Source organism: Scomber japonicus, chromosome 8 (genome assembly GCF_027409825.1).
Source record: "Scomber japonicus isolate fScoJap1 chromosome 8, fScoJap1.pri, whole genome shotgun sequence".
Classification (NCBI taxonomy): domain Eukaryota; kingdom Metazoa; phylum Chordata; class Actinopteri; order Scombriformes; family Scombridae; genus Scomber; species Scomber japonicus.
Window position 1 is genome coordinate 14209087 of NC_070585.1, and position 27693 is coordinate 14236779.

The 27693-nt window shown below is 43.7% G+C and overlaps 1 protein-coding gene across 2 annotated transcripts; it reads right to left on the reverse strand.

Annotated features, from left to right (window-relative positions):
- On the reverse strand, nucleotides 1–27693 carry ankhd1 (ankyrin repeat and KH domain containing 1). Of its 2 annotated transcripts, none has more exons than XM_053323367.1 (39): nucleotides 27248–27693; nucleotides 23827–23980; nucleotides 16734–16890; nucleotides 16358–16505; nucleotides 16043–16190; nucleotides 15709–15942; nucleotides 15503–15597; nucleotides 14920–15075; nucleotides 14340–14421; nucleotides 13844–14035; nucleotides 13603–13712; nucleotides 13263–13350; nucleotides 12276–12403; nucleotides 12036–12179; nucleotides 11842–11944; nucleotides 11430–11692; nucleotides 10974–11255; nucleotides 10446–10866; nucleotides 10191–10330; nucleotides 9966–10077; nucleotides 9664–9809; nucleotides 9412–9554; nucleotides 7979–8192; nucleotides 7573–7748; nucleotides 7247–7409; nucleotides 7066–7161; nucleotides 6837–6953; nucleotides 6571–6739; nucleotides 6238–6437; nucleotides 5744–6096; nucleotides 5332–5484; nucleotides 5039–5188; nucleotides 2513–4067; nucleotides 2145–2334; nucleotides 1749–1874; nucleotides 1387–1638; nucleotides 1036–1220; nucleotides 762–929; nucleotides 1–635 (listed from the first exon to the last, which is right to left on the reverse strand). In XM_053323367.1, the coding sequence occupies exons 1-39, from the start codon at nucleotides 27524–27526 to the stop codon at nucleotides 576–578; spliced, it is 8052 nt and encodes a 2683-aa protein (XP_053179342.1). In that variant the 5' UTR covers nucleotides 27527–27693; the 3' UTR covers nucleotides 1–575. The 2 variants fall into 2 exon arrangements, with proteins under 2 accessions (XP_053179342.1, XP_053179341.1); XM_053323366.1 differs by having other exon boundaries at nucleotides 10974–11261.

Here is a 27693-nt window from a genome sequence, read left to right on the forward strand (position 1 = left end):
TACTTTTCAATCTTTTTATTGAATATTAAGGTAAATATTTCACATTAATACAGGCTACATAAAGTAGAGCCACTATACGACATGAAATTTACTCTCATTTTAACCCTTTTTAGTATGTAAACAATTATACATGTATTTACCACTCTAAAAGGTTCTGATTTCTCTTTCTCTTTAGGTAATCATCATCTAGTTCTGGGCCAAGTTTAAATAGCTACTTCATGTTGAGCCCCCTGCAGCCCAAGAACGGTGTATGTGGGTTTAAGTCAAAATCGCTAAACTACGCAGAGAATGGATCCTGTTGAACAGGTGATCGCGCATGTTTGTTTGCATCATCGGGACACTGATAAACAGCTCTCGCCCAATTTCCTCTTTCCTTGTTTGAGATAGGCACATCAAAGAATGGTGTCAACGTCCAATTCTTCAACCCCTGCTCTGCACTCTCAGGTCTCTACTAAAGTTAACATGTTCTTTTTCTTTTTTTTCTTCTTTGTCTTAATTGGTCATATTAGTCAGTTGGTTTTTCATGTTTTGCGCTGTGGGTCATGCTGTGTGCGTTTGATTGCTGTGGACGCCGTCTAGTTGACGTGGTTCAGGTGCACATTGCCCACATGAGGTGCCCAGGTACCAGGCCACACCTAGAGGGAGAGAAAAGTAAGATGTGTTAAAACAAATCAAGTTTAATGTTATTATATATATATATTATACAGTTAAACTCTAAGCATATAATTGGACAATATGGGTTTAAGAAAAGAAGACATTACCTGCTGTTGTGGGTCTGAGTTATCTGCATTGTTTGGGACCACTTTGATAATGGGGCTCCATGCGGGGTCACCTGCGTGCAAACCATTGTACATCGGTCCCCCTGGCCCGTCTGCCATCGGAGGATGCGGGGGCAGCATGGTTCCACCATACATCGACATAGGCATTCCCTGGACAGACAGTGACAGATATATGGTTATAAAGATGAAAGAATAAGAACAATAACCATAATAATAACATGGTTGAATCTTGTACACAGCTATAACTTTGTGTTACCTTTGGGAAGTCCATGTAACTGTTGGGCATATGCTGAGCCTGGTGGTAGTTGTTAGCAGGGTTTGCGATACCGGTGTCGTCCTGCTCCATCGGCTGGTGCTGAGAGAAGGCCGACTGCTCTGCCTGCATCTGAGGATGCATCATGTGACTGCTCATCAGGGGCTGGGACCAACCAGACATGGCCTCTGTACCAAGACACACAAGAGGTTACACAACTTTATCAATGGAAAATGTTTGAGATATGTGGTTGATGCTTAAATCACATTTACATAATGACTGTTCATACCATTTTATCTGTTGTATCAATTTTAACAAACAAAAACCAAATGCCAAAACAAAGTTTGCTCTCACCCGAAGCACTGCCAACACCAAATGACCAAATGCCTCCCTGTCCAACTGATGCCGTGTAGCTGGTGGTGAGGAGAGGTGGGTTGACTGAACCCGTCTGCCTGATTCTGGCCAGCCGCTCTGTGCCGATGGGTGGGGGAACCTTCCGGTCCTGCTGCGAGGAGCTGCCTGGCTTAGGCGGGGCAGGCGGTGGCACGGCTGAGGTGGAAAGGGTCGAGGATGACACCGTAGAGGGAGGCGGTACAGGAGACTCACCTGGTAGAGAAGATACAGATTAGGAATAGCATATACAAAATGTTCATGAAAAATCTCAGTCTGAAAAGCCGGAAGAAAATAACAAAACTAAAAACCTTTATGGCTCCCACCTGATGTGGATGCACTCCAGGGATGAGGGGAAAAGTGCTGTCTGCTGAATGAGGGCGTGCCAACTCCTGTATGACCGTGCAGATACACTGGACTGCCAGAGATACTGGTGGCATAGCTGGTCAACGCTGTAGGTGGAGACAATAAAAGACAAAGTTCAATACAGAGCACATAAGAAAGCAAACTGCATCTTAAAACTTGACCTTACAAGTAAATTCAAGACCAGTGCTCAGTGTAGAGCACTATAGTTCAGTTTATCTTTTATTATATTACATATCCATTATAATCTGTTGCATATAATCTTTCACACTACCTGCCTTTTTAGAATAGAAATAACTACTGTTAAGGTCAAATCAACAAGATGATTGTGAAAACACTAAGAAGGTTATCAGTCATACCGATGGGGCTGTTGACCATCCTCTGGGAGGCAGAACGGTATCCAGGGGCTTTGGAGCTGTCTGGAGGAGGTGGTTGCATCATATTCTCCATCTGGCCCATGTTCATGTAGGCTGGTGGGGCCGAGTACGACTGCTCTGGAGGCGAGCGAGCAGGCAGATGGCATGCACCCCACACCTGATTGTTTCCCACCTGCAAGGCAAGCACAAGTGATAGCGCCCACATTGTAAGTGATGTGTGTAAACATGCTTGCGTCCCATTGATTTTTCGAGCACACGACTTATGAATAATATCACTGCAGCTCAAACAGCTCAAAATCTAAATGTGATGTCAGGCTCATCTGTATGTAATAGAGGTCAGTTTATCTTACCTGGCTATTATTATCAAAGATGCTGCTGAAATTGAAGAGGCCTGCAGGACCAAAGTTGGGGGGTATCTGAGGTTTGCCTGCATTGGCCACATGCTGCATCTGGGAACCGTTTATCATCCCGAGGTTCGCAGAGACCTGAAGGGAGCCCTGAGACTGGGCTTGAGCTTGGGCCTGTGGAGGCAAACTTGTGGGCTGGGACGTCTGGTTTTGGGTCTGTTTAGGGGGTTCTTGCTGAGCATTGAAGGGCACAAACATAGATTGTTGTTGTTGCGTCTGCTGCTGCTGCTGCTGCTCAGGAAGGGGATAGTAAGGCCCTGGTGGCTGCATACGATGGGAGACTCTGGGCGCAGGGGCAGAGAAGTGGGGTACAGTGTTGTTGGGATGTGCAACATTGTGTGAGAGAACAGGAGGAGGTACTGAGGGAAGGTGAGAGCTGGGCTGCGGGTTGAGGAGGGGTGGCGGAGCCTCTGTGGACGGTACAGAGGAGGGAGGGGGAGGCAACTGCTGCCGAGGCTCTGGTTTGGGAGGTAAAGCCATGGCAGGGGGAGTGAAACCCACAGAGTTGATGCTCTCACTGACAGAAGCAGACTGATTCTCTACAGGTAGAGAGGGCTTGTCTTTTCCAGGAGGGGCAACAGCAGCGGGCTCCGTTTTAGTTGACTGGAGGAGGGGCTGTGAACTGGGTCCGACTGAGTGCTGAAGGGCGTTAGCGGTAGTTGTAGTGGAACTGTGATGTGCAGGAGACCCTGTGCCTCGTACTGCATTACTGCCACTAGTAACTGTGGCAGCAACAGACACAGGCGTGACACCTGCAGGCTTGGGGTCAGGGGCAAAGAGCTGTTTTCTAACAGAGGAGGGAGTCGGGATGCTTGGTTGGGGATTGTATGGGGTGGGGTTAGGGGTATGAGGTGAGGCTGCAGTTGAAGATGTGTTAGGAGCACTGGTGGTGGCGGTGTTGGTGGTCGTGACTGGGGCTCCTGAGCTGGCTGTGTTGCTGTGCTCACTGTGGGTCGAGTTGGATCTGACCTGGCCTGCGGTGCTGTTGGTTCCTCCATTGTGTTTGGGGGAGCTGCTAGCACTGCCGGGACTCACAGGTCGCACAGGGAAGGGTCCCCAGGTGCTGGCGGCGGGAGAGAAGGTGCCACCAAACTGAGCCATGGGTAGACGAGGGTGTCTGATCTGGTGCATGGTCTGAGCAGCCAGTAGAGCCAGCTGGGGGTGGGCGTACGCCAGGGGCAGAGATACCGGGAAAGGCTGTCTGACATTTGATGACAACCCCTTCCCAATCTTTCCCCCAGCCTGAGAGGAGGACGAAGACGAGGATGAGGAGGGCTGGAACGAGACGCCTGTTGAGGTGACCAACGAGCTGAGGGCCTTTGGCCCAGTGGTTGAACCACTGGTAGCCCCTGTGGTACTGGCGAAGGAAGTTGAGGTCGTTTTAGAGCCTGGGGCTCTAATATGATTCCGGGGGATCAGATCCTCAAGCTCTTTGGCTGGGTCTTGGATTAGAGCATTTATCAGCTGGACTGCATACCTTGTAGACTCTGTGCCTCCTCTGCAACAACAAAAGACACTTTATTTAGAAGACTATGAGCTTTTGTTAAAAAGTGCAACAAATCTAAGTCATGACATAATTAATTGATGAAGTTTTAAGACAAACCAAAAGCCCCCCTGCAGAGCTGGATGGTTGAAATTTGAAATTGCTATTCAGTGTTGCTCAATGCAATTTTGTGAACACAGAACACAACCAGTTTGAGTATGGTCCCATTTCTGGTCAGCTTTTGGTAGGTTGCACTGAAGTTAAATTATTTTACTTGATCAAAAGCCAGTTTCTCCAACGGACTTTAAAAGATGCAGTTATTAAATCTTCTGCTGATGTCTTCAAGTTTTAGCTGTTTTATCTGTCCTAGCTCTGATTTCTTGCAATCAGACTTTTTATTGCAGCTCTAGTTTTGTTTGTGCAAACTATGTATAAACAATAGTAAAAATGTGTTTACTATTTAATGCAGGAGACACCTCCATCAAGCTGAGATCAGAGCTGCATATGAAACTTCATTTTTGGAATCCAGCTGGCCTGATCAACATATGAATTAAGTCTCTGCTGTGTGTGTGTAACTGAGTGCATCTCCCCAACCTACCATCCTCCGTTCTGTGTAGGTAAACTTATACCAAAGCTCACAGGCTTAAGAATGTTGATCATTTTATTTTTGCAGCAGAACTGTTTATATTTTCTCCAGCAGTTTTAGTGTATATGGTACTGATATGGTGAAGACTCTAACATCATATTTACTTTCAAGAGTTATCAAACTATAACGAGAAGCAAAATGGATGAAAATTATTATTATTTCCTAAATTCTACTTACATTGAACCAAGTGTCCCCATATTTTAAACCAAGTTGTTGGACTGCTGCATTGTGGGACTGAATGACATTATCCAAGAGGGGCTGACATGTTTTATGAATCTAACCATCTGTTATTCTGCAGCTGCAGTGGTTTTTACAGTCCACCAGGGGGCATCAATTTTACCTTATGGTTATCATCCTCTCCCCATTCTTGTCCTTCTGTTTGTCCACGTCAATATGCGCTCCTGTCACGTCCTGGATGGCTGTAATGTTGCAGCCTCCTCTGCCCATGATCCTAGACACCACGGAGGCTGGCACAGACAGCTTCTTTGATCTTGAAAAGAAGGAGTCAAATGTCATTTTATGTGCCCACAAAGACAAGCTGTGTATGTAAGCCCTGCACATGTTCAGGATGTATACAATAATCCAAAACTGGCTCCATGTAGATATTTTAAAATAATTAAATGAACCACTGACCTTCTGACAACCTCCTTCCAACCTTCTTCTCTTTTCTGGCCTCTCTTGGGGCTTGTGAGGCTGAGCTTACTGTTGGGTGAGGTGATGGGAAGAGCCATGGTCTTGAATGGAGAGGGCAGGGAGTTGGAGGTCGAGTCGCTCATGTCCGGAGCTCTGTGACAAAACAGGTAAAGCTCATGTTCAATATGGATCACAATAATGAAGATTAAATCTGGTATGTCATGTTGGTTGAGACCTGGAATACATTTCAAAATAAGCTAGAAGTAAACGTGAAAACAGGTCTGCAATTTAAGAACATTTATTCCCAATAGTTCACACATTAAAAGCTAGATTTGATTTACCTAGTGCACACACACACACACACACACACACTTTCACATGATTTAAATGCTCTGCTCCATGAGAAACTCACTTTTGCGTTGGTTTTGAGATGGAGACTGTGACTTTGTTATCCACTTTGCCTTCTGTCAGAGGCTGAGGACAGTGTCTTTTCTCTGGGCCGGGCAGAAGGGCCTGGGCTGCTCCTGAAGAGGGGGCTGAGGAAGAGGAGGAGGAGGAAGAGGAGGAGGAGGAGGAGGCGGATGAGGTGAGGTCAGGGAGGTAGTTGAGCTCCTGACTCTTGCCCCCGCTGCTGCTGCTCTCACTGGCACAGTCGGTGCTATCCAAGGGGTCAGAATCGCTGTTGCCACCAGTCACTCCCCCGCCACCACCCCGTGGCTCTCCATGGATCTTGTTCTTGTCAGCCTTGTGCTGTGCTAGTGCAACCTAAGAAAAAGGATGGACAGACAGATGTAAAAATAATCAGCTTTCTTTCATAGATAAAAAGGTACTTCTAGTCTGGATATGAAATCAGATTGTGAACCAGCAAAGACAAACACAATTGCCCTCAAAATAATTAGTGCTCACCTGCGGATCCTGTAATATGATGGGTTCGTTAGGCGAGGAGTCCTTGGTCTTGTTCTTTTTGTTCTTGCGATTGGTGCTTGGGGTAGTGGCCACACTTGCTCGCTTCTTACCAAAAGCTGTAGTGAAGGTGGTGGAAGTGGCAGATATACCAATGGTGGTGGTGGTAGTCGCACTGGGAGGCTCAATAGGTACCTCTGATTCTGAGGGGAAATAATGAAGTTACATTGAGACAGGAACAATTACCAACCACTTGATTCCAGTACAATATCATTTTAAGTCTTCAAAAGCTGTTTAAAAGTCTCCAAACTTAGAGCAAAAGTCATAAAAAGTTACCATCAGCCGAATCTTCCTTCTGCTCCTGCATGTCAGAGAACTCCTCCTTAGTTTTCTGTCCTTCCTCTTCCTCCTGCTTCCTCTTCTGCTCCTCCTTCTTCTTCTTGCGTTTCTCCTTGCGCTTCTCACGTTTGGCAGCCAGGGCCTGCTTCTTGCTCTCCTCTCGAGACTGTGAACATTAAAAAGGGCTGTGTAAATAGCATGTTCGTCAAGTCAATTGAGGATGCTTTGACTTATCAAAGCACAGCCATATTTTCCAACATTACCTTCTCTAGGTCGAGCTCTTTTAGGAGAATGCTAGCGTTCTTGTTGGCCTCAGCTGCCTGCTGGTCTTTGGCTTTGACAATGGTCTCCATGCACTGGTGGCACTTCTTCAACAGCTCCTGCAATAACAGAGGACAAACAGCTGGAGTTACAGCTCTGCAAACATTGTGATCGTCTGTCAATTCCAATAAATGTTGTAGTCTTATGACAGAGAGGGAAATCAATAACTACCTTGTCAGCAATGGTGGCAATATATCTCATGCACTCAATGTCTGATGGGAATTGGTTGACCTCCTTCACAAGGTACTGCACCACTTTTACATGACCCTAAAATATTAGGTTAAATGGTTAGTGACAAGAGGTTTGTTAAAATGTGGCCCAACACATTAAAAATCAGGATTACTCTGCACACCTTGCGAAAAGCAGCCATGAGCGGGGTGATCTTGCGGTTATCGGCTGCATCCACATCAGCACTGGCATGAACCAAGAGCTGGACCACGTCAAAATGACCGCCGTTTGCTGCCAGCCAGAGAGGTGTGTTCCCTTTCTTGTTACGTACATCGATATGAGCACCCCTGCAAAAACGGGAAGTAGTACTCATGTTAAGGGGCTTTACAGCTCATTGGATTGGGAAACAGGATGAATACTTTGTCGTTTCTGCTGTTGCATGAATTGTTGAACTGTTGCCAGAGGATCATCCCATAAGAAAACAAAACAGAGACAGAACAGAGCGCTTACCTATTGATAAGCAGCTCACAGAACTTGTAGTGGCCCTTGTCGGCAGCAATTGTGAGGGCAGTGTCTCGGGATGAGGGAACAGGGGGAGCGTTGACATCAGCGCCTTTATCTAGCAGCACTCGGCCCACCTCTGCATAACCTCCTGATGCCGCCTCCATCAGAGGAGTAAGACCAGTCTGCATGAAGTGAGGAATCAGTTATTAATATAGCCAGCACAGTGTCAAAAATAAAAGGGCAGTGTATTGTTTGCATTTATTGAGTAGAAGACATGTCTAACAGTCAAACAATGGGCCATCCCAGTTAGAATAATGGGCGCAGCCTATATAGGCCTGAAAGAGTTTAAATTAATATCAAGTCTGATAAGTAAATTCTGCGTGCTTTGGTGAATGTGATCAAGACACCTCACCTTAGCACGGTGCTCTACGTTGGCCTTGCGATCTAGCAGCAGGCTGACGACCTCCGCTCTTCCCTGGAAGCAGGCTAGGGTCAGAGCTGTGTTTCTGTTGGTCTCAATCTGGGCATTGATGTCCGAGCCCATATCTAGCAACAGCTTCACTGCAGGTACGTGACCATTCATAGCTGCCAGCATCAGAGGAGATATTCCCAGCTTACTGCCAGTCCTGAGGAGAAAGTGAAAAAATATGTATATTAGCAAGAGACCAAAAACTCAATGAAACATTCAACTGTTTAATTAATTTATTTTTATTTTATAAGTTTGCATATTAATGCTCATTAAGAGGCACAACATTGAATAAATATGTTGAGAGATTCTAGCATTTTAATCAAGTCAGGCTGCATATTTAAGCCTTTCTAAGGATTTTATGTGTGCTAAAAGAGCAACATGATCATGACAATCAATTATTTTACTTAACTAGTGCAGTGCCTGTGCAAAATCTTTTTTTGTGTGTGCAGACATCCCAACCTACAAGAAGTAATTTCAGGGAGGTCCGTGCTGATGGGGGGGTGTGATTGCTCTAATAAGTAGCAACACAGAGCTACGTGCTGCATTGATAGACACACACACACACACACACACACACACACACACACACTCTCTCTACAGCGCACACACACACACACTCACACACTCTCTACAGCGCACACTTGCTTGCTCGATCCAGATTCTGAGAGATTGTATCTCATTTGCAGGCGTCAAGGAGCTGCTATCAATATGCGGGAGACTCCCGGAACTTCCCGGGAGAGTTGGGATGCCTGCGTATGTTTTTACTACCAAGTAGCCTCGGACATTCGGGGTTTTTTCAGTTTCATCCATTTTTTTGAGGGTCTGAAGTGTGTTTCCCATGTTAGCTGCCAAACCTCCACTGCATTATACCCTTTCTAACTCTGGTCCTGCGCTGCGCTCAGTGTGCTGTGTGAGAGGGGGAGTGGCCAGCAGCTAGAGCGGCAACAGCAAGTGTGTGCTTCTTTTACCGATATATTTATCTATATATTTTACATTTCTTATCCAAACAACGTCAAACTTGGCACTGCACTTACTCGTGCCCGTAGCAAGACACCTGTCATGTTTGAAATAAATTGGATGAACGGTTCGAGAGATATGCGAATAACAGACAGACAGACATTCCTGTCATTTATAGATAGATGACATTATCAGTGGCATTTGTCTTGGTTGCAGCACAACATGCATTTTCCCTTTTTCCAAAGTAACATTGATCAACTTTAAAAGAACTGACAAACTCATTTGCTTTTACGAACATAAAGTTTTGTCACATTCAACCTCTGAAGAATGATTTCCTCCTTATATTAAACCTGCCATGTGTAACCATGTTCCACTCATACCAACAGGCCAAAGTGAATATTGAGGTCCTTGTCTCTCACCTGGAGTTGATCTCAGCTCCAGCATTGAGGAGTATCTTAATGATGTTGACGTAACCCCCAGAGGCAGCAAGGCTAAGAGGTGTGTAGTCTGAAACATTGCGGTGTTCCTTATTGGCTCCCCGTAGCAGCAGCAACTCGACCACCTGAATAACATAGTTGATATTTATGCAGCTGAATATAGTTGAAGTCATGAGAATGCTCCAAAGAAGTGTCAATATAGTGAATAATTTCAATCATCATGAATGGCTATACCTCCTGACGCCCCCCAGAGCAGGCCAAGGAGAGGGGTGTGTCTTTGGTTCTCTCTGATTGAGCCTCAATGTCACCCCCTTTGTCCAGGAGCACTTCCACCACTCCAACGTGGCCAGCAGTGGCAGCCAAGATCAAAGGTGTAAAACCTGTGACAACAGAGGGAATATGAAGGCTTGTTGAGTACAGAAACATGAGACACCTATTTTTGATCAAAATCATTAAAGCAGAGCTTTCTATTGTCAGTTATACTGTTGAGTCCCTTTCATGTGCCCATTTCATTATAATTCTTCATCATTACATACCTTTTTTGTCCCGGTGCTCAATGTTGGCTCCTCGTGCGATGAGAACAGACACCAGCTCCTCGTGTCCTCCTGCACATGCCAGTGTCAGCGCCGTGTCATGGTTACTCTCCGTCTGTGGAGAAATCAAAGTTTCTCAGCAGGGTTCAGCACTGTGTGCATACATGCACTGACAACTTTAAGATCACTGTCGACTGGAAAAGTGGCAAAAATGTCAAAGTGTCTTACATGTGCATCTATGTCAACAGAGGGATAGAGGGGTAGGACAGAGGGTGGTGAGGCGATGTTTGCAGGCGTCTGTGTGGGCGGCTGGGACAGGGGTGTGGGTGAGGTTGTAGTGTTCAGCATGGGCACGCGGCTGCTGACAGCTGAAATGGCAAAAAAAAAAAAAAGTTTTACAAACATATAGGTCAGGGATTTCACATTCCGTAAGACAACAAATAAAGTCAATTTCAATTCATCTGCAAAACATTTTGCACTTGCCTGCCATGATGTCATCCAGCGTGTCTGTGAGCGTCTGTGCAGGTGTGGCTACCATGAGCCCATCGGGGGCCTGCTGAGGTATCATTCCTGGGCCTAACCCAGCCAACTGTTGACCTTGGCCCTGCTGCTGTTGGCCCAGCATCTGCTGCCCTACCAATACCCTCTGCAGCTCTGGGCTGGTACTTCCCGGGTAGTCTGCAGGGTTGTAGTCTGGCAGGGGTTGGATAGGAACGAAGGCCTGAAGAGGTGGAGGGGGAGGTTGGGGCTGGGCCTGCGGTGAAGGTGGCAGAGGAGGCTGCTGTGGCGGCTGTGGCCCATCCCTGTAGAGAATTGTGCCCACCTGAGGAAGCTTGGTGTAATCGTCCTCTTCGCCATCCGCCTCATCCTCTGAACCCTCCTCATCATCTTCATCATCCTCCTCCTGAAACAACAGGACACACCTTAAGCATCTGGAGGCAACGAACACTGTGTTCAAGGAGTCAAACATTTATTTTTAAAATGACAAAATTAAATTGTAGATGGTGTCACCTCTTCCCCATCCTCTCCTGGCTGATCATCCTGATCCCCATCTCTGTTGGCCTCTTCATCTGTGTCGGAGCTGGTGTGTACTTGGGCACCTGGTGTGGTGGGAAGGGACCCAGGAGCAGACGTCGTACATCCAGGCCCTGGGCCCGGACCCTGGCTCTGTCCGGCCTCCTGCTCCTCCTTTAAGCCCTTCGCCTCCATGTACTCTTTGGTGAACTGTTGCTGTGTTTTCAGCTGCAGCTGGCGCTCCACCTTCTGCAACTCCTTTAAAATTTTCTTCTTCTTCTGCACCTAAGTGGACAACAGCCACATCCTTGTTTGACCAGACTTAACTTCTGATACCATGCTATACATGTAAAGCACCATTTAAGTGTGAATTTGCTTTAAAAAGGTGACATCCATTTCACTTAACATACTAAAGAGAAGAATGAGATTGGCTTTTAACTAGATGATGGTTACCTGCTCCTCTCTGCTCTTCTTCAGCTCCTCAATCTTGTCTTTGGTGAGCGGCTCCCCCTGAATTAGCTCTAGCGACTGAAGTTGGGCTTTTTCAATAGCACTGATCCTCTGGCCCAGCTCGTTCAGCTTTCCCTCTGTCTCCTCCACAATGCACTCTAGAGGCTGGCACAGGTGGAAGGGCGGCAGAGGCTCTGTTTCAGGCCCCCGGACAACTGAGCTGGGGACGCTGGGCTGAAGGGCTGCCTGTCTCTGTTTGGACGCGCCTGAATTTGAATATGAGACAGTGTGAGGATTAGGGTGGATAAACAATAAAATGCCATTAAACAGAGGAGACAATTAGCTCAATCAAGTCTGTAGCTCACCCACTTTATGGGTTTACTGAAAAAGTGACAGGAATTGTAGCACTGATTACCTTTGCTGGAGACAGGTGGGGGTGTGGCGATGTTTGATGGGGCTCGGTCAGGCTCCTGAGGGGGCACCACCATGGCGAGAGCTTGGAATGGGACACGAGGAACCTGTAACAGAAGGGGGCGTGTTAGTTTAAATCACCAAAAACAACTTCCGAATGCAGATTCTAAATGCAGGCTTTATTGCTGGTCAATTTACCTGAGAGGCATCTTGCGAGGGGGGAGTGAGCTGGGAGAGATCAGGGGCTGGGACAGACAGGATGTTGTTGGGGTAGTCCAACAGGTAGGACACCACATTCGTGTGGCCACCTTTAGCAGCTTCTATCAACATGGTCGAACCATCCTACGAAAGGGAAGACGTACATGGTGTCAATAATGTGTTATCAGACACAAAAGAGAGATCATAAATATGCTCACTTGTCTTAAGTCTGTGTATTACTTTGAGTCTGTGTGTGGGATCCGCCCCATGTGCCAGCAGCAACTCCACCACAGCCAGATGTCCTCCAGCACAGGCCAGAGACACCACTGTGTGATCATTATTGGCTGTAGCCCTGTTCACATTAGCACCTGGACATGAGATGAAGAAGAGGAAGAAGAAAAAACATCAACTCATTGTGTATGAGGAACAGGAGTCTAATTACTCCATTTACAAACTAAAAGTCCTGAGGTCTCTCACTCAAATTAATTAGGCATAACTCATAAATGTAGTTTCTCCAACACTAATTGCAAATATTAATTCAGCAGAATGAGTACAACAATGAACATCTGAACTGCTCTAAGTAATGACAATTAATTCATGACATCTAAAACAACAGAAACAAACTGTACTCCATAAAATCCTGTTCCCCTTTTTTCTCTAGTATTTTCACACTGATTTGCATATGACTGTAAATGATGAAGCCTCTTCTATGCAATAAAACCAAATTTATAAATAACAACCTACTATGTTGTCAATGTTGTGTCTGATTTGGCTGAGCTGATTCAAATAATTATATTCCATACAATATCTACCAACTATATTAATAATGTAGTCAAACTTGACCAATGAAACAAAAAACAGTAACTAAGGGAAACTTAAAATTGAAGTACAGATAACTGAAAACTTGGAGGGTGCAAAAAAGGAATCTGATTAAGCAGATCCTGTGTAAAAATAATCTTTTTTTTATCAGTCTATGCATCAGATTTGACTGGGTACCAGGACTTACATATTATAGTTTTACAGAAACAGAGTCCCAAATAAGTGAAAGGATCCTGCATATTTAAATTCACTGCAGTGAAATCAGAAATCAGCTTCTAATGATCACTTGTAAAGCATGTAGTAACAATCTACATCTGAAGAAAGATATTCCAGTAGTATTTTAGTGTTTCAAATGTCCTTAAAAGTACATTTAAACTGGTTTATCTGATCATCTGGTACATAACATACCTTTGCTGATAAGGAACTGCACTGTACAGAGATGTCCCGCCCTTGCTGCCTTCATTAAGGGCGTCCGCCCCCCTTCAGACTCATGTTCCTGGAGAGCAAAGATGAGCAAACGCGTTAATTAAAGCTGAGCTCAGCCCAGAAGTTATGAGCTATACAAGTCCAAATAATCTAACGCCTAAGAAAAACTGCTGCTGTAATATTACAGGAAAACTTTCCTCATACAATAGCTTGTTTCCAGTTCAATCGATTTAACGTTTGCATAGAAAAGACTTTACTGCTGTTATCTAGACATTAAACAAACAATTGTAGGAGACAAACAGGATTTAAGTGAAAAGCATACCAAGTTGGCTCCAGCCTGCAGCAGCACATCCGCCACATCAGTGTGGCCATTCTCACATGCGTACGTCAATGCTGTATCCCCCGTCGCCGTGGTGGCATGAACATTTGCACCTGAATGACAAAATCATGAAATTAGGATTGTAATCACAATAGAATTTAATTTTTTAAATTCAACTAGGCCTACTCTTCATGTCTCTGTTCTTCTAGATCTCCAGGTCATTGCCTTGCTTCTTCCAGCTCACCTGCAGCCAGAAGGTATTTGACCAACTCCAGATGGCCTTCCTGTGCAGCCTCCATGAGAGGAGTGGAGCAGCCTAACTCGATGTCAGCCCCTGCCTTGATGAGGAAGTCAGCCACTTCCAAGAAGCCTCCACAGCATGCTAGAGTCAAAGCTGTTTCCTGGGTCTCCTCTGTCTGGGCGTTGATGTTAGCACCTGGACAGCAGAACAAAAGCACAAATTCTTACACTTTGCACTTCCCTTGTCCTGTATACTACGCAGCTGCATGACACAAATGTAATATCAGTATTCTGTGTCTTTGAAGGGTTAACAATAGACTAGGATCAATATGATTTGACAGATTTGCATTTCTTGGACATCTTATTTCATCTGAAATGCAGAATAATACAAAGAGACGACTTCTTATTCCAAAGAAATCCAAATATGTGTACGCTGTTTGCTGGAATGGCATTTCACTTTATGCTTCCATTTCCCAGATCTAGGACCAAAGATTGTTTACCTTGAGCCAGCAGCAGTGCTACCATCTCCTCATGGCCTTCTCTAGCTGCCTCCATCAGGGGGGTGTAGCCCTCATCATTAACCTGGACACAAACAGAAGCATCGGCAGATAAGAAAACATAGAGGCGAGTATGACTCACTGTGGTGTAGAGCTCTACTTGTCTTTTGTGTCTGTGTATTCTCACAGAAACTACTAAAACCTAAAGCTGATTTGGTCTGGCATTTTATGTCCACTACCTCACTGCTACGTGACTATATTCTGTTTTCTTCACTAATCTTTGTCCTGTTTTCTCTATTTTGATGGGGTTTTTTAATCAGCTGTCTAGTTGGTTACATAAATGCCATTTAAATGTCAATAACAAATTAAATTCCCATCACTTGTTCTAACACAGTTCCTGTTTCTAAAATATTTTAACCTCAAAACCCCAAATGACTGGACAGTCTGTCAAAGAGACAGAAACACAAAAATATATCACTATAGTGTGTATGAAACAGCAGGTATTCATAAGTATCTTCTCTGGTATTTTATGGTCTTTCCTAGACTTGTGTTGGTGTTGAAGTGTCTCTGTCTCTTTACACACCTCCTCCAGGTTTGCTCCCCTCTCTATGAGCAAGGCTGCCAACTCCACATGTCCTCCACAGGCTGCGAGGGTGAGGGGCGACTCAAAGGAATCAGCTGGCATGTTGACCTGTGCACCGCTGTCCAACAGCAGCCGCGCCACCTCCACATGGCCGTCCTGGGACAGCGAGACACACAAAGAATGTAGAGATAAGCACCTGAATAAATATACGGGATCATTTTTGCTAGAAGTCTATTTCGGATGCATCTTTACACACACAATGTTTGGATTCGAAATATTTCCTTGCTGCTCAGCTACATTCACAGAAGCATCATCACTAATAAGATCGTTTTTCAGTCAGTTAACACAAGGAGTTTGCTTACACTCCTATTGGAATACCTTTATTACTGGGTTTATTATCCAACTGTGACACAAAGAAAGTCTCATATCACCTAAAAATATGACAAGTTAGTGGTGACAAATTTTTACGTCACGTTGGCGCACCAGAAGAGGATCAAATTTAAAGTAAAACTTAAATTAAGAAGCCATCTGAAATGACCCTGAGAAGAAAGCATCATGGTAATGATTTGGGTCAGATGCTCACCATGCAAGCCTCCATCAGTGCAGTGTGCATCTCATCTGTCTTGTGTTCCTGGTCTGCTCCAGCCTCCAATAGAAAACGCACCATATCCAAGTGACCTGCAGTGGAAAAGAAATCCATGTTAACACAAAAATAATGCATTAGAGCATGTTAATAATATAACACCTAAATATCATAATAAAGGCAGCAGACTATATCAAAGTTCTGACCTTTGTAGCACGCAAGTGTTAGAGCACTCTCTTTGAACTCATTGGAGTGTGTATTGATGCCGGCGCCATACTCCAAGAGTACTCTGGCCACCTCCACGTGGCCAGCACTCGCTGCCTCCATGAGAGGTGTGTGTCCGTTCTCGTTGTGGTCCTCAATGTTAGCACCCTCTTTAAGCAGCACCTTCACCACATCCACAAAGCCACCGGCACATGCGTACGTCAAAGCTGTGTTACCTGGAAGGACAAAAAAAAAAGAACAGATTCTAACTTGCAGAACAGGGACAGAACATTAAATATTCATAATTATAGACAAATTAAGTGAGTGGGGTTTAACCTGTGGAGGACTGTGCGTTAACGTCTGCTCCGTGGACCAGAAGCAGTTTGACAATGTCCACATAACCTCCACTGGCAGCAGCCATGAGTGGCGTTATGTCCCCCTTTATGCCCCGGTCCTCTACATTGGCATGCATGGCCAACAAAACCTGGATGAAGGATGAAATATACATTTTAAAAAACATGTAGAGGGAAGCTCAGTATTAATACAGTATCAATTAGTTAATACCATGATTTATTTTTTATTTAGAGGAGTATATGCTATTAATTCATAATATTAACTATGCCAAATCACACACCCCTTGCTTTCACATACCTGTGCAAGTTCATAGTAGCCAGCCGAGCAGGCGAGGCACAGCAGGCTCTCCCCTTCTTCTGTGTGTTCGTTGACACTCCGTCCCTCATCCAGCAATTTGCGCACAGCGTTGACATCTCCATCCGAGCACGCCTCTGCTAAACTACGGCTGAAAATAACCAGACTGCTACAATTACTGCCACTGTGACAGGTGAACACACATACGCCTCACAATTACGCAACCACCTCCCATACACGCACACATGCAGACATACTGTATGCCACTCAGACTTGAGACAAATGAGAATGATGATATATGAACTTATGAATAATTTTCATCCTCTATGATACAAGATAAACTGACATATGCCACTGTCAGTGCGGGCGAGATACATACTTGTCGGCTTGGCCGGCGTTGAGTGTGTTTTCAGCTCTCATACGAGTCAGGGCTGCTGCTGCCTCGTCCAAGGCACAACTCACAGATGACGTCAGTCGCCGTAGCACCTCGGGGTCTGCAAAAGCTTTACCATCGGCAGTGGACAGTTTACCGATGCCTGCCGAACACCAAAAAGGCAGAGGTGCATAGGGCAAGGCAAACCACATGGGAGCACAACCACACCAGACCAGATGAAGAAGCAAGTCCAGTCCAGCCAATCCAATCCAGGGTTAGTAGCAGCATACACAAAGAGGAAAAGAAGGAAGAAAAAACAAAATCACACACAGACACAGAAAACACACACAAGCATTTGTTAATATGGCTTGATATATTTTCCACTACTTTCAATACACCATCTCTGATTCTATTTTTGGCACTGACTGGGTAAAATGGTACAAGCTACAAAAACAAAATCCACTGGGCAAGTGAGGGTGTGTCCAGGTCCAAACTGAACTCTGACCATGTCAAAAATATAGTAAGTATAAGTATAGTACAATATAGTGAGGAAGGTGATGTTAGTTCTATGGACTTGTAGCAAGTATTTAAGTTCAGGCTGTTAATGGTAGAAGAGAGAAAAAAGTCTTGTCCTGAGTGAATTATAGATGGGTGAGAGGCAGTGAATATGAGAGAAACAGAAACTGGAGATAGTGGTCAACATGAGGGGAAAAAAGGCATAGCTGAGAGGAAAACAAGGTGCAATATGAGAGAAAAAATGTGTTTATGTGTGTGTGCGTGTGTGTGTTCGTCATGAAGGAGGAGAAAAAGCCAATGAGGGGAACGAGAGGGAAGAGCAAGCATGAAGAAAAGAAAAACAACTTTTGCTAATGACCTACATTCTTCTTTCAGAAGACCTAACAAGAACAATTTCCCAACTGGCAAAAATCATTCAAATATTTGTCTACCTGTGTGGGGTACAGCGCATGTAAAACTAAAGCAAGAAAAGCCAAGAGGGAAGAGAAAAAAAAAAAACTGTTGGCTTTGAAGTGTTCGGCCTCATCTTCAACCCATCCATTAGCCAGGCAGAAGTGGGCTCCAGTCCTTGTGGTCCCTCCTGTGTTTTTACCACTGGGCCTGTGACTCGAGCTAAACTTAGTACAGCTCACAGACAAGGACTTCGCAATGGTACCACGGGCAGAGGAAACAAGAGGTCGGGGAAGTTGAATATTAATGATTTACTGTACTGTGTATCATTATCTCAGAGAATGCAAGGAGTTCACTGACCCAGTACATAGACTGAACATACGTAAATACTACAGACGAAAACAAAGAAACTGAGTGTGACCTTCTTTTTTTTCTAACCTTTTTTAAGAAGCTTTATTTGTAAACTTCTATAAACAATACGGTTTCACTCTTCACACAAAAACAACCGGCCGCCTGATTAGGTTTCTCAAATAAACCTACGCACACCTAATCTTTTCACCATGAGAAAAATGGACATTGAGTTAAATGAAGTCAAGACTGTGACTTGAGGCAGATTTTTTTGTTGTGTTTTAACTGGAAGTAGCTACTGTCCAACCACTGAGCCGTCTACACCCACTGTACCAATAACACAGTATGTGGTCTGAGTAAACATTTTTGTCCAAGTTGCAAATTAACATTTTTTAGCCAACTTTTGTTTAAGAAAAGGCCAAATAGCAAGAAAGTCGACATTGCACCTCACTGAATTTCACTGCTCTCATAGTAGCTATTTGTAAATCTATAAACTTGCTGTCTGACTTGGAAAATGTCTTAGATCTTAGCTGAGCTCTTTAAAATGGCCACACAGGGGGTCCTAAGGTCCTTGGTGAGGCCTGCACTGGTCTACAGTATGATCTACAGACGGGCGACACATTAAAAGGAAAAATTTGAATAAATAAGTGGGGAAACATAACAAATGCAGATATTTACACTACACTTTCCTCCAATCTGATCGGCTATATCGGATCGGCCGATATTTTGCATTTTATCCTATTTGTGAGATCGGCTGTAATGTCTTAATTCGCCGATCCGATCAATGTCGGATTGAAACTTTTTGCAGATGGCTTGTGTTTTATGTCTCATTTACTTCGAAGAAGTTCCACACCACCGACATGTTTGTTTGAATCCGACAGCTAGTTTTGAGCCCTGTCACAATGTGATGGACAATAAAGTTTTTTGAATCTTGAATCATTAGCTGTCGGATTCAAACAAACATGTCAGTGGTGTGGGATTTCTTCAGAGTAAATGAGACGGATAAAACACAAGCTATTTACAATCTGTGCAACACTAAAGTATCTCGTGGGGCAGCATCTGCAAAATGTTTCAACACCACAAATTTAAATCAGGCACCTGGATAAGGAACACAAGGAAGAGCATGCCAACTTTAAGAAATGGAGCGTGGACAAAAAACAAACACCGAAGAGGATGCTAAAGCAAACGACTTCAGACAGTACCTGTCCGTATAGCCGTGACAGTGAGAAGGCAAGGGGTGGCACAAGGAAACTCATGGAGTTCAATCCTGATCATGTAAAGCCTAATTTACACACAGATGTGCTGCATGGTACAATTAAAGCTGCCCTCCAGTATTTTTTGGCATTTTTAAACTATTTCATATTTATGAGCCATTTCCTGACAACGCAAGTTTTTGCTAAAACAGAACAATGATGTCTGACTATAACAGAAAGATGCAGTGATTCGTCATCCTCATAAAATCTTTTTGTTTTCATTGATACTGTATCAAGTGCCTGTGTTTCAAACTAAACACTTGCTGCAGATGTGCTGAAGGAATAGATTAATGCTTGAAATATAAATTATGTATTTCAATTAAACACTCTAAAACCAAAATCGGCATAGAAAATAATGTGGTTAAAGCACAAAAGTTGGTAAATCAGTCTGCACTGATCTTTAAATGAAAGTGAGTGATTCTCTGTCACTGCAGCATCGTGCAGGTGTTACCTGTTTGCCTTTGTTGAATTGCCTGATGACACCAGACTGTTACAGTGTAACCACACACACACACACACAAATCAGACTGGTCGGTTATTCTGTGGATATTTGGCTTTTGTTATGAAGGAGACGTCGGGTTGGCGGCACTCATCAGCTTTTTTACCAACTTTCGCTTTAGTAAAAGTGGCACCACTTCTTTTTATCCTCCACACGTGATGCAAACACTGTTGTGCAACATTATTTACTATTACCATTTACAAGGTGAGATACATTATAACTATTGCAGACATTGCATCGGTATAACTCCTTTACCATATCAATCTCTATATTTTTTATTTCTATTGTTATTATAATAATTAACTGATGAAAATAAAACTACTGTATCTGTCTTTGGGTGCAGGTTTGTGGTGATGAGTGGTCATGTTGTGACTCTCTGAACCATCCAGACACGTTTTCTGTTAGTTTAGATGTCGTTATCTCGTTTAACTGTCACTGGCACAACTCAGAGCTACGAGAACAGTGATGTGATTGGCTGAAAGAGAGTATTTAATAATCACCACACCCACTGACCTATAGTCACCGTCACTCAGCCCTCTTGCATATTGCGCTGCTGCACATACATGAACCTAAAGAGCAGTTGTGTATGGCGACGTCCATGTGGTCTGTGCACTTAACGCCAAGTTCATATAAATGAATGACAAGTGAAGCCGTCTGCTGGCGTCGACTGCAACTGCCAATCAGCTCGTAGTGAAGTCAGCTGGTCAAAATTTCTTCTATGCAACCAAAAAAGCCTGACAAGCCATTAGAACGCAAGTGCAGAGGGTCGTTGGTATGGAAATTACACAACATCTTAGTTGTGTAACGTATAGTTGCATTGGTGTAAACGGGCAGGTTTTGCACACGGGCATCTTGCAAGTAGTTGCAAGTTTCAACTCGTGTGGCAGTAAATCTTTGGTGTGAACTGGGCTTTAACCCTACCATGCTGCACCTGGCATTTATTATTCAGATTTTAACTGAGCCACAGTCATCAAAATAAGCTGAGTGAGGTAAGAAAGACCGATCACCGAGTTATTTGCTTCACCTCAAAATTGGTTTGAGCTACAGTGTGAGTTTGGTCTCATTGAGTTTGCTGCTTTAAACTAATGTTATTCTCTGAGTGACGACTTCATCAAAACCTGCTTACAATCGCTGCCTTTTTGGAAGATTAATTGGAGGATAACTGTAGCGTGTGTGCGCTGCAAACTGTCAGGGTGGTGCCCTCGCAGTCAAGTTCCACCTTTTTCTTTCTGTCAACATCACGTTAATAACTAACATTTAGAAAATCTTTTTTTCATCCACATCCACATTGCAATACATGTAAGAAACAATCCCCCCACCACTCCTTATAAGTCAACAGGTTAGGCTATAATATCACTACCATTACGACACATCAACATTGCGCTAGAGCGGATAACGTCAGACTATTCATCACACCCCCATTCTCTGTTTGAGTAAAAGCAACAAACATTATTGCATGTCTAAATGGTACGACCTTTCCCCTTGATTTCAACAAACACTTTTGATCAGCACAGTTTCTCCCGAAAAAACATAAAAGGCTCACTAAACCGATGGCTAATACATTTTGTAGACTCATTTCTTCCACTCTAAGCTTTCTGATTTCCTTCTTTAATGTTTCTTGTTATCGAGAGTATTTATGGCAGTGAAAAATGACATGCTCCACTGATTCTTCTATTTGACAGCGCTTAACATATTGTCATGTGTGTTCCATCACACTACTAACCTACTGAATCCTTGATTGGCTAACGGCATATGCTAATATTCTCCGATGCGTGAAAAAGGAGTGCCACAGTACGAGCCCCCCCCGGCTAGCCCTGGCTCTATGTGTGGATCCAACCAGAGCACCAAGCCCCTGTTTGTTATTCAGGTTAAAGTGGGAAGAAGCCGCAGGTCTGTCGGGCAGCTAAGTGAAGTGGAGCCTGCAGAGGAGGTGCCAGGACTGTCAGGATGAAACTGTCCGCGAAGGAGGCACAGCCAGGCAGCAGAGGAGAAGGCAACAAATTCGGCAGAATGTTCAGGCCGCTGCCGATATTTCACTTTAAAGCCTTTATCGGCCGATACCACTGACGTGCCAATATCATCATGCATCCCTAGTTGTTGGTTAAGGTGGATAAAACACATGGCAGAATAATAATGAACAGATTGTATAAATATCACTAAATATTGTGTGAGGGCAGTAATGTAAAATACAAAAGAAAAGAAGCTGTGAAAATACATAATTGTTCATCAAGGGTGGAGATAATCATTCATTAATCGTAATCGAGGGTGAAAGTTAAATTAATCGTGATTTTGATTTTTGCCATAATCGCCCAGCCCTAGTCAAAATATGATGTAACGCTGATATACTGCTTCTATGTTTTGCACACCTTACTGCCGTTTCCACCCCTAACCCATTTGACATTTTTCTCCTCACATTACAAGACAGTACAGAGAAGAGAAATATTAGCCCAAGGTCAACCAAGTGTGTTTAGGAGTAACAGTAGCTTTCATTAATAATCCACATATGCCGACTTGTCTTGTATGCTGTACGTAGATTGTTTATATTTAACTCTGTTTGGCATTAATTTGTCTTTTTACAACGCAAGAGGCTTGATCTTTCACACAGTAAACTCCCAAACCCAACACAAGGCAGGTTTCCATTATGTCACCCATTTCAAAGAATTACAGATGTCACCACCAAGGCTTTTAACCTGATCACACTTGTATTTATATGTTATCTACATACAGTACAGCTGCACATTACAAGTCAAGCCAATTCAGGTGTCTTGTACTATCCCTAAAATAAACTTACTTAACTAAATGTGGCATAGATCACAACGTGTAATGATCTGTTGCACAATCGTGTAATATATCCATCAAGAGTTGAGTGTCAGTAAACATTTGTAGCAAAAGGTTTGGGTAGCTTCTCTTTATTACCCACATGAACAAAAAGCTTAATTTGATCGACTGTAAGCAGCAAGATAATGTCACACAGAGCATTAGCTGCAGCATGGCTGGAGCGAATCACAGCCAGGTAGCCTATGCTCGCCATCTGGAGCCAACCAGAGCACCGACCCCCAGTTTGTATTTCAGGTTAAAGTGGGATCTGTCGGGCAGCTGAATGAACTGGAGCTCCCAGAGGAAGCACCAGGACCATCAGGGTGAAACAGTCCTAAGAGGGAAGCGTCAGCCAGGCCACAAATCGGCCTGTCATATCGGCAGAAATGTTCATTTCGGCTGATGCGATATTTCATTTTAAAGCCTTTAACAGCTGATACTGATGACATGCCGATATTATCGTGCATCTCTAATTATTTGGTTGCAAATCCGACACAGTCAATGACTGTCTGAAGTCTCGAACCAGGAGATATCGCAAGACATTTGGCATCTTCCCGGGTGGTCTCGACAGATCTAGTATTTGCTTATTTTGTTCATGCTGGGAATGACGAGAGGCTGTCCAAATCTTCTGACCACAACACTGACAATGACTCCTCTCTCTGCTGATATTATATAAAACTCTTCACAATCCAGTGTAAGAAAAAATTACAACAAATTACATTATTAGTATTATCATTATTATTGTTATTGCTGTAACCGACCTGAAGCAGACAGATAATGCAAGTTGCCACTTGTTCTTTTCTGACTAGTCAGGGAGAAAGGGGGAATACGATGAGATTAGCCATTAGCCATTCAACACGGGCTCTCTGCATGCTGCGGAGGCTCAAGCGCGTTGCAGAGTTAATCTGCCTGGTAATGTTCATAAGCCCAAACGAGGCCAGGACACCCAGCCCTAATGGATTAATCTACACAGTCCTTCTTACACCTAGATTACAAGTTCTAATCAAACTAATTTACCCAAATCACTTTCAAACTATGTGATGATAGGACACCTGCAGAAGCAGCACCTCCTCTTTATTGCTGTTTCAGCCCCAGGCTTCATACAAGCTTTGGTTTGGATTGGAAATGGGATAAGCAGAACTGACACAGGAAGATTTAGCATAAATTAAAACTGGTTAGAGCAAAGTAGGTGTGGCCAACAGAGTACTGGTCAACTAAAAATGAACATGAACCAAGTCTTGTAAAGCTGAATTAAATTCAGACAAAGCCGCCATACCTGCAGCTTCCAGTAGAGCTTCAAGTCGCGCCTGTGTCTCTGGATCAACAGTCCTCAAATCTACTCCATCTGTGGCGCTGGACAAAAGCAACTCTGATGCTGTCTTCATGATGGGGTTATCCAGGTCCTCCTGGTCCAAAATGAATGACTCCACCTGAGAGAGACAGAGCAAGAGTGTAAAAGAAGAATTGTTAGCTTCCTTTACAGAGGAGGAGACAAGAGCCTGGACAAGTACATTCATAACAGAATAAAATAACTATGTGGAAACATTTGTATAATGGTGCTTAGAACGTCACATATTATTTAAATAATTCTGCATAAAAGTGCTCCCTGTATACAGAGTAATATAAATATTACACACAAATACACTAGCTATAAAAAGACCAGGCATGCTGCCCTTGTTTATTTACTGTCCAACAGAGGAAGGGAAAAAAAGGAGCACAGGGATAAGCGAGTCACAGCATAGGAAGTGCTACGGCCGGGAATTACAACCCTTACACACATGGAGAGATTCAGCTGAGAGTCAGCTGCCCGAGTACAGCACCACAGTCTCATACCTGAGCTTTGGCCCTGTTGGCTATCATGTATTACAGTCTTTCAGACATTTTTATCTTAAAACCCCTCAAGTGGGTCAAGATAACATTAATTTTACTAAACAAACAATGTTTTATTTACTGGTAGTATAATATTTTTCTTATGTCAAATTAATATTTTGTTCCATATAAATAGGATTAGACTTACTCAAAATTTACATTTTTTGGTTATTTATTTGTTCATAATCAAAAATACTGTACAGTATTAGTCTTTACTGTACTGTACTAAAGTACTAAAACTGACAAACTGTAATGTGTCCACTATTTAAACAATATAAACATTACAACAGAAAACTTATACATTTAGCCCATTATTTTCAGAGTCAGCATAGCTTTAATTCCTGTTAAATTGTTCTAATGTCGCTAGTTTGTATTTGGATCACAGCATGTAGCTTTATTATCATCATGAGTAGCTGTGGAAATGGTTCATGGCATATTTTGGTTCACAGGTGAAATACACCTCAAAACCTCATCTAAATATATGTGCCAGATAAAAAAACAAAACTGTAACAACATGAAGAAAAAAAATAGACTGTAACAAGAGGCCAAATTAAAACTAGTGATTAGAGCTTGTTGTTTTAAAAACACTTCTCAAAGTCCTCTCCTCAGATTAAACTTTTCCACAGATAATATTTTGATTTTCATCTACAGGGGTACAGTGTCAGCAAGAAAAAAACACCTAAATTACACCAATGACTGAATTTACACCATTCCATGCACGTAACTTTAATAAATTGTGGGGGAAAATGTATTTTTTTTAAAGTCAATCATTTATCCTTAAGTATACATTAGCTATAGTGTGCAGGACAAATATGACATAAATTACAACTAATTTAGGCAAACATCCTACCCAGAAGGTGAGATTTTACAAAAAATTTAAATAAATTACGGTCATTCTCCAGTTTCCACAACAACTTCTGTTAAAAAAAGGACATAGTAAAGATCTCGCTATATAAATCCATAGGCTGCAGCAGGCTTTTAGGGCCTGGCCCTGAGAGCAAATGTTGGGAGAGAGTCAGCATTCAGCAATGTGGAGGAATTCAGCTATACGATAGGAACACAAGAGCACAACAACCCATGGGGGATGTAGCTCTACAAAGGCTTTTATAATCAACAATGGACATCAGTCTTCACTATTAATGAACTACAGTTCCCAGAGTGTTGGTATCCAGAGAGCTGGAAAGGCCTAGAATGGCATCTGCTTAATCCTGGGGCTCAGATTTTAGCTACTGCCCAGAGCAGCAAGTTCTCCGCTGGAGTAAAGCACCACAACAAACGCTCCCTTTCAAGCTTATATAGTAGGCTGGGTAAGTGAAGAAACATGACACACAGGCCATACATTTGCAATTTGATTCAATTAAACTGCCCGAGATGGGGCTGTCAAACTTGATATTTTCTTCTTCTGCAACTTAACAGCTGATGCTCAGATGGAAATGATAAGCTATATTGGCACTGGTATCAGCTGACATCTTTACTCGTCTGACTGTCATGGCAGTGGTTCGTTTCAGACAGGTTTTCCCTCAGGGTCAGATATTAGTTAGATACAATAGAGACGGCTCAACAGGTACTGTGAAAAGGGCAACAGTGACGATTCCCTCCACACCCTAAACTCCTTGATGACAGCGAATGCAACATTACTTTTTAGATGACAATTGTTATTAAGTTACCATGAAAATGTTATTAAACTGAGACCTTTGATAGATTTGTGCAAATCAAATATTTACCAAATAGCAGTCTGACAACTCCCATTCTTGTGTCCGCCACGGTCATATGATATAGTCAACTCAATTACATGACAATAGTATGGCTGAGATGTCTTAATGTCTTTAAACTACCAGCTCACATTAGACGAGGCGTGCGGTTTGGTTATGACATGGCATTTGGTGAGTCTGACGGGTAAGCTTTTAATAATTTTGACTAAATCCCCCAAGATGTGATTTTGTCACATTGCCATCTACCGAGGCATTTTTGGGTACATCTCATTCGTGCTGTGGACACAAGTATTTTGGATAATCAATGCATCCCGTCGTAGCTGACCTGAAACATGTCGACAGTATGTTTAGCTGAGATGCCATCACACCTGTCCACCGTGTGTAGCTGCCAGCACATGGAAAGTTGGGACACCTCTCAACATGAACTCTCAATTGTGACAACGCTAATCAAGTTGACACGGTGGTAGTCTAGGCTATCTGACCAACAGAGGCTAAAGATAGGGGAAAACATACTGACTTATTTGTCAACACCAGCTGTCGAAAACTGGGATAATTCCGCAAGGAAAAGCATAATCTAAACGTATCTAAAAGTTAGCCGATCAGAGTTAATTTACATGATTTGGAAAAGTGACGTAATTGCACCACAACTACGAAATGGCAGATAGTTAGCTGGCCGGTGTATGTCCGTGGGTTTTTTTACACGGACATCTTCCATTTGCTGTGGCTGGAAAGCTGTTGGAAGAGCTGCAAACTTGTGATGGGTGTTGCGAGACGACAGCACCGAGCGAGGCCGTCGTCGCTTCCACCCTGAACTAGGCCGTGCTTACAGCCTGCGCGGCATAAATAAAACATATTAGCCGGCTAGCAGTGAACAACTGCTTGTGTCTCAACCAAAACATTATCGACATCAAAACTCCTCATAAGCACCTGGAAGTGAAAAGGAGGTGTTATTCGAGTAGAGTGCTGGTTTATTTTACGTAATTTCAGCGGCCTGGGAGGGGGGTGGTTGCCAACTGCGAGCTAATTCGCTAGCAACCAGCTCGCGCAAGAAGAGGAATGTTGCCTAGCTCTGTGCTAGGCTTAGCTAACTAGCTTAGCTCAGGTTAGCGTAGCTACCTCTGAAACCTCGTCTTCGTCGCTGCCGGATCCTGGACCCGAGGAGAGGACGGCCGCGGCCGCTAGTTTGAAATCCAGTCTTTCTGCAGCAGGCCCGCCAGGCTCGCCGTACAAACGTACTTTCTTCCCACCTACACCAATCCCAATGCCCCCTAGTCCGACTCCTCCTGGCGTCGCTCCTACCCCCATCCCTGCCGCTGGGGAGCGAGGAGTCACCGAGTCAATCTCGTCCTCGAAGCCGTCCGTCAGCATTGCCGTCCCGGCTACTGCATCCTGCATACTTAGGTTCACGATTACGTGTGTTAACGAGTTACTTGTTGACTTAAACGTCCGTCCGGGATCTTTCTTTCAGGATATTTGCGTTATTTTACTTCAGGGAATCCAGAAACTCTCCCGAAGCGAGGGTTGAGGAGGATCTCTTTCCCCCAGCCATTAACTTTCTAGCA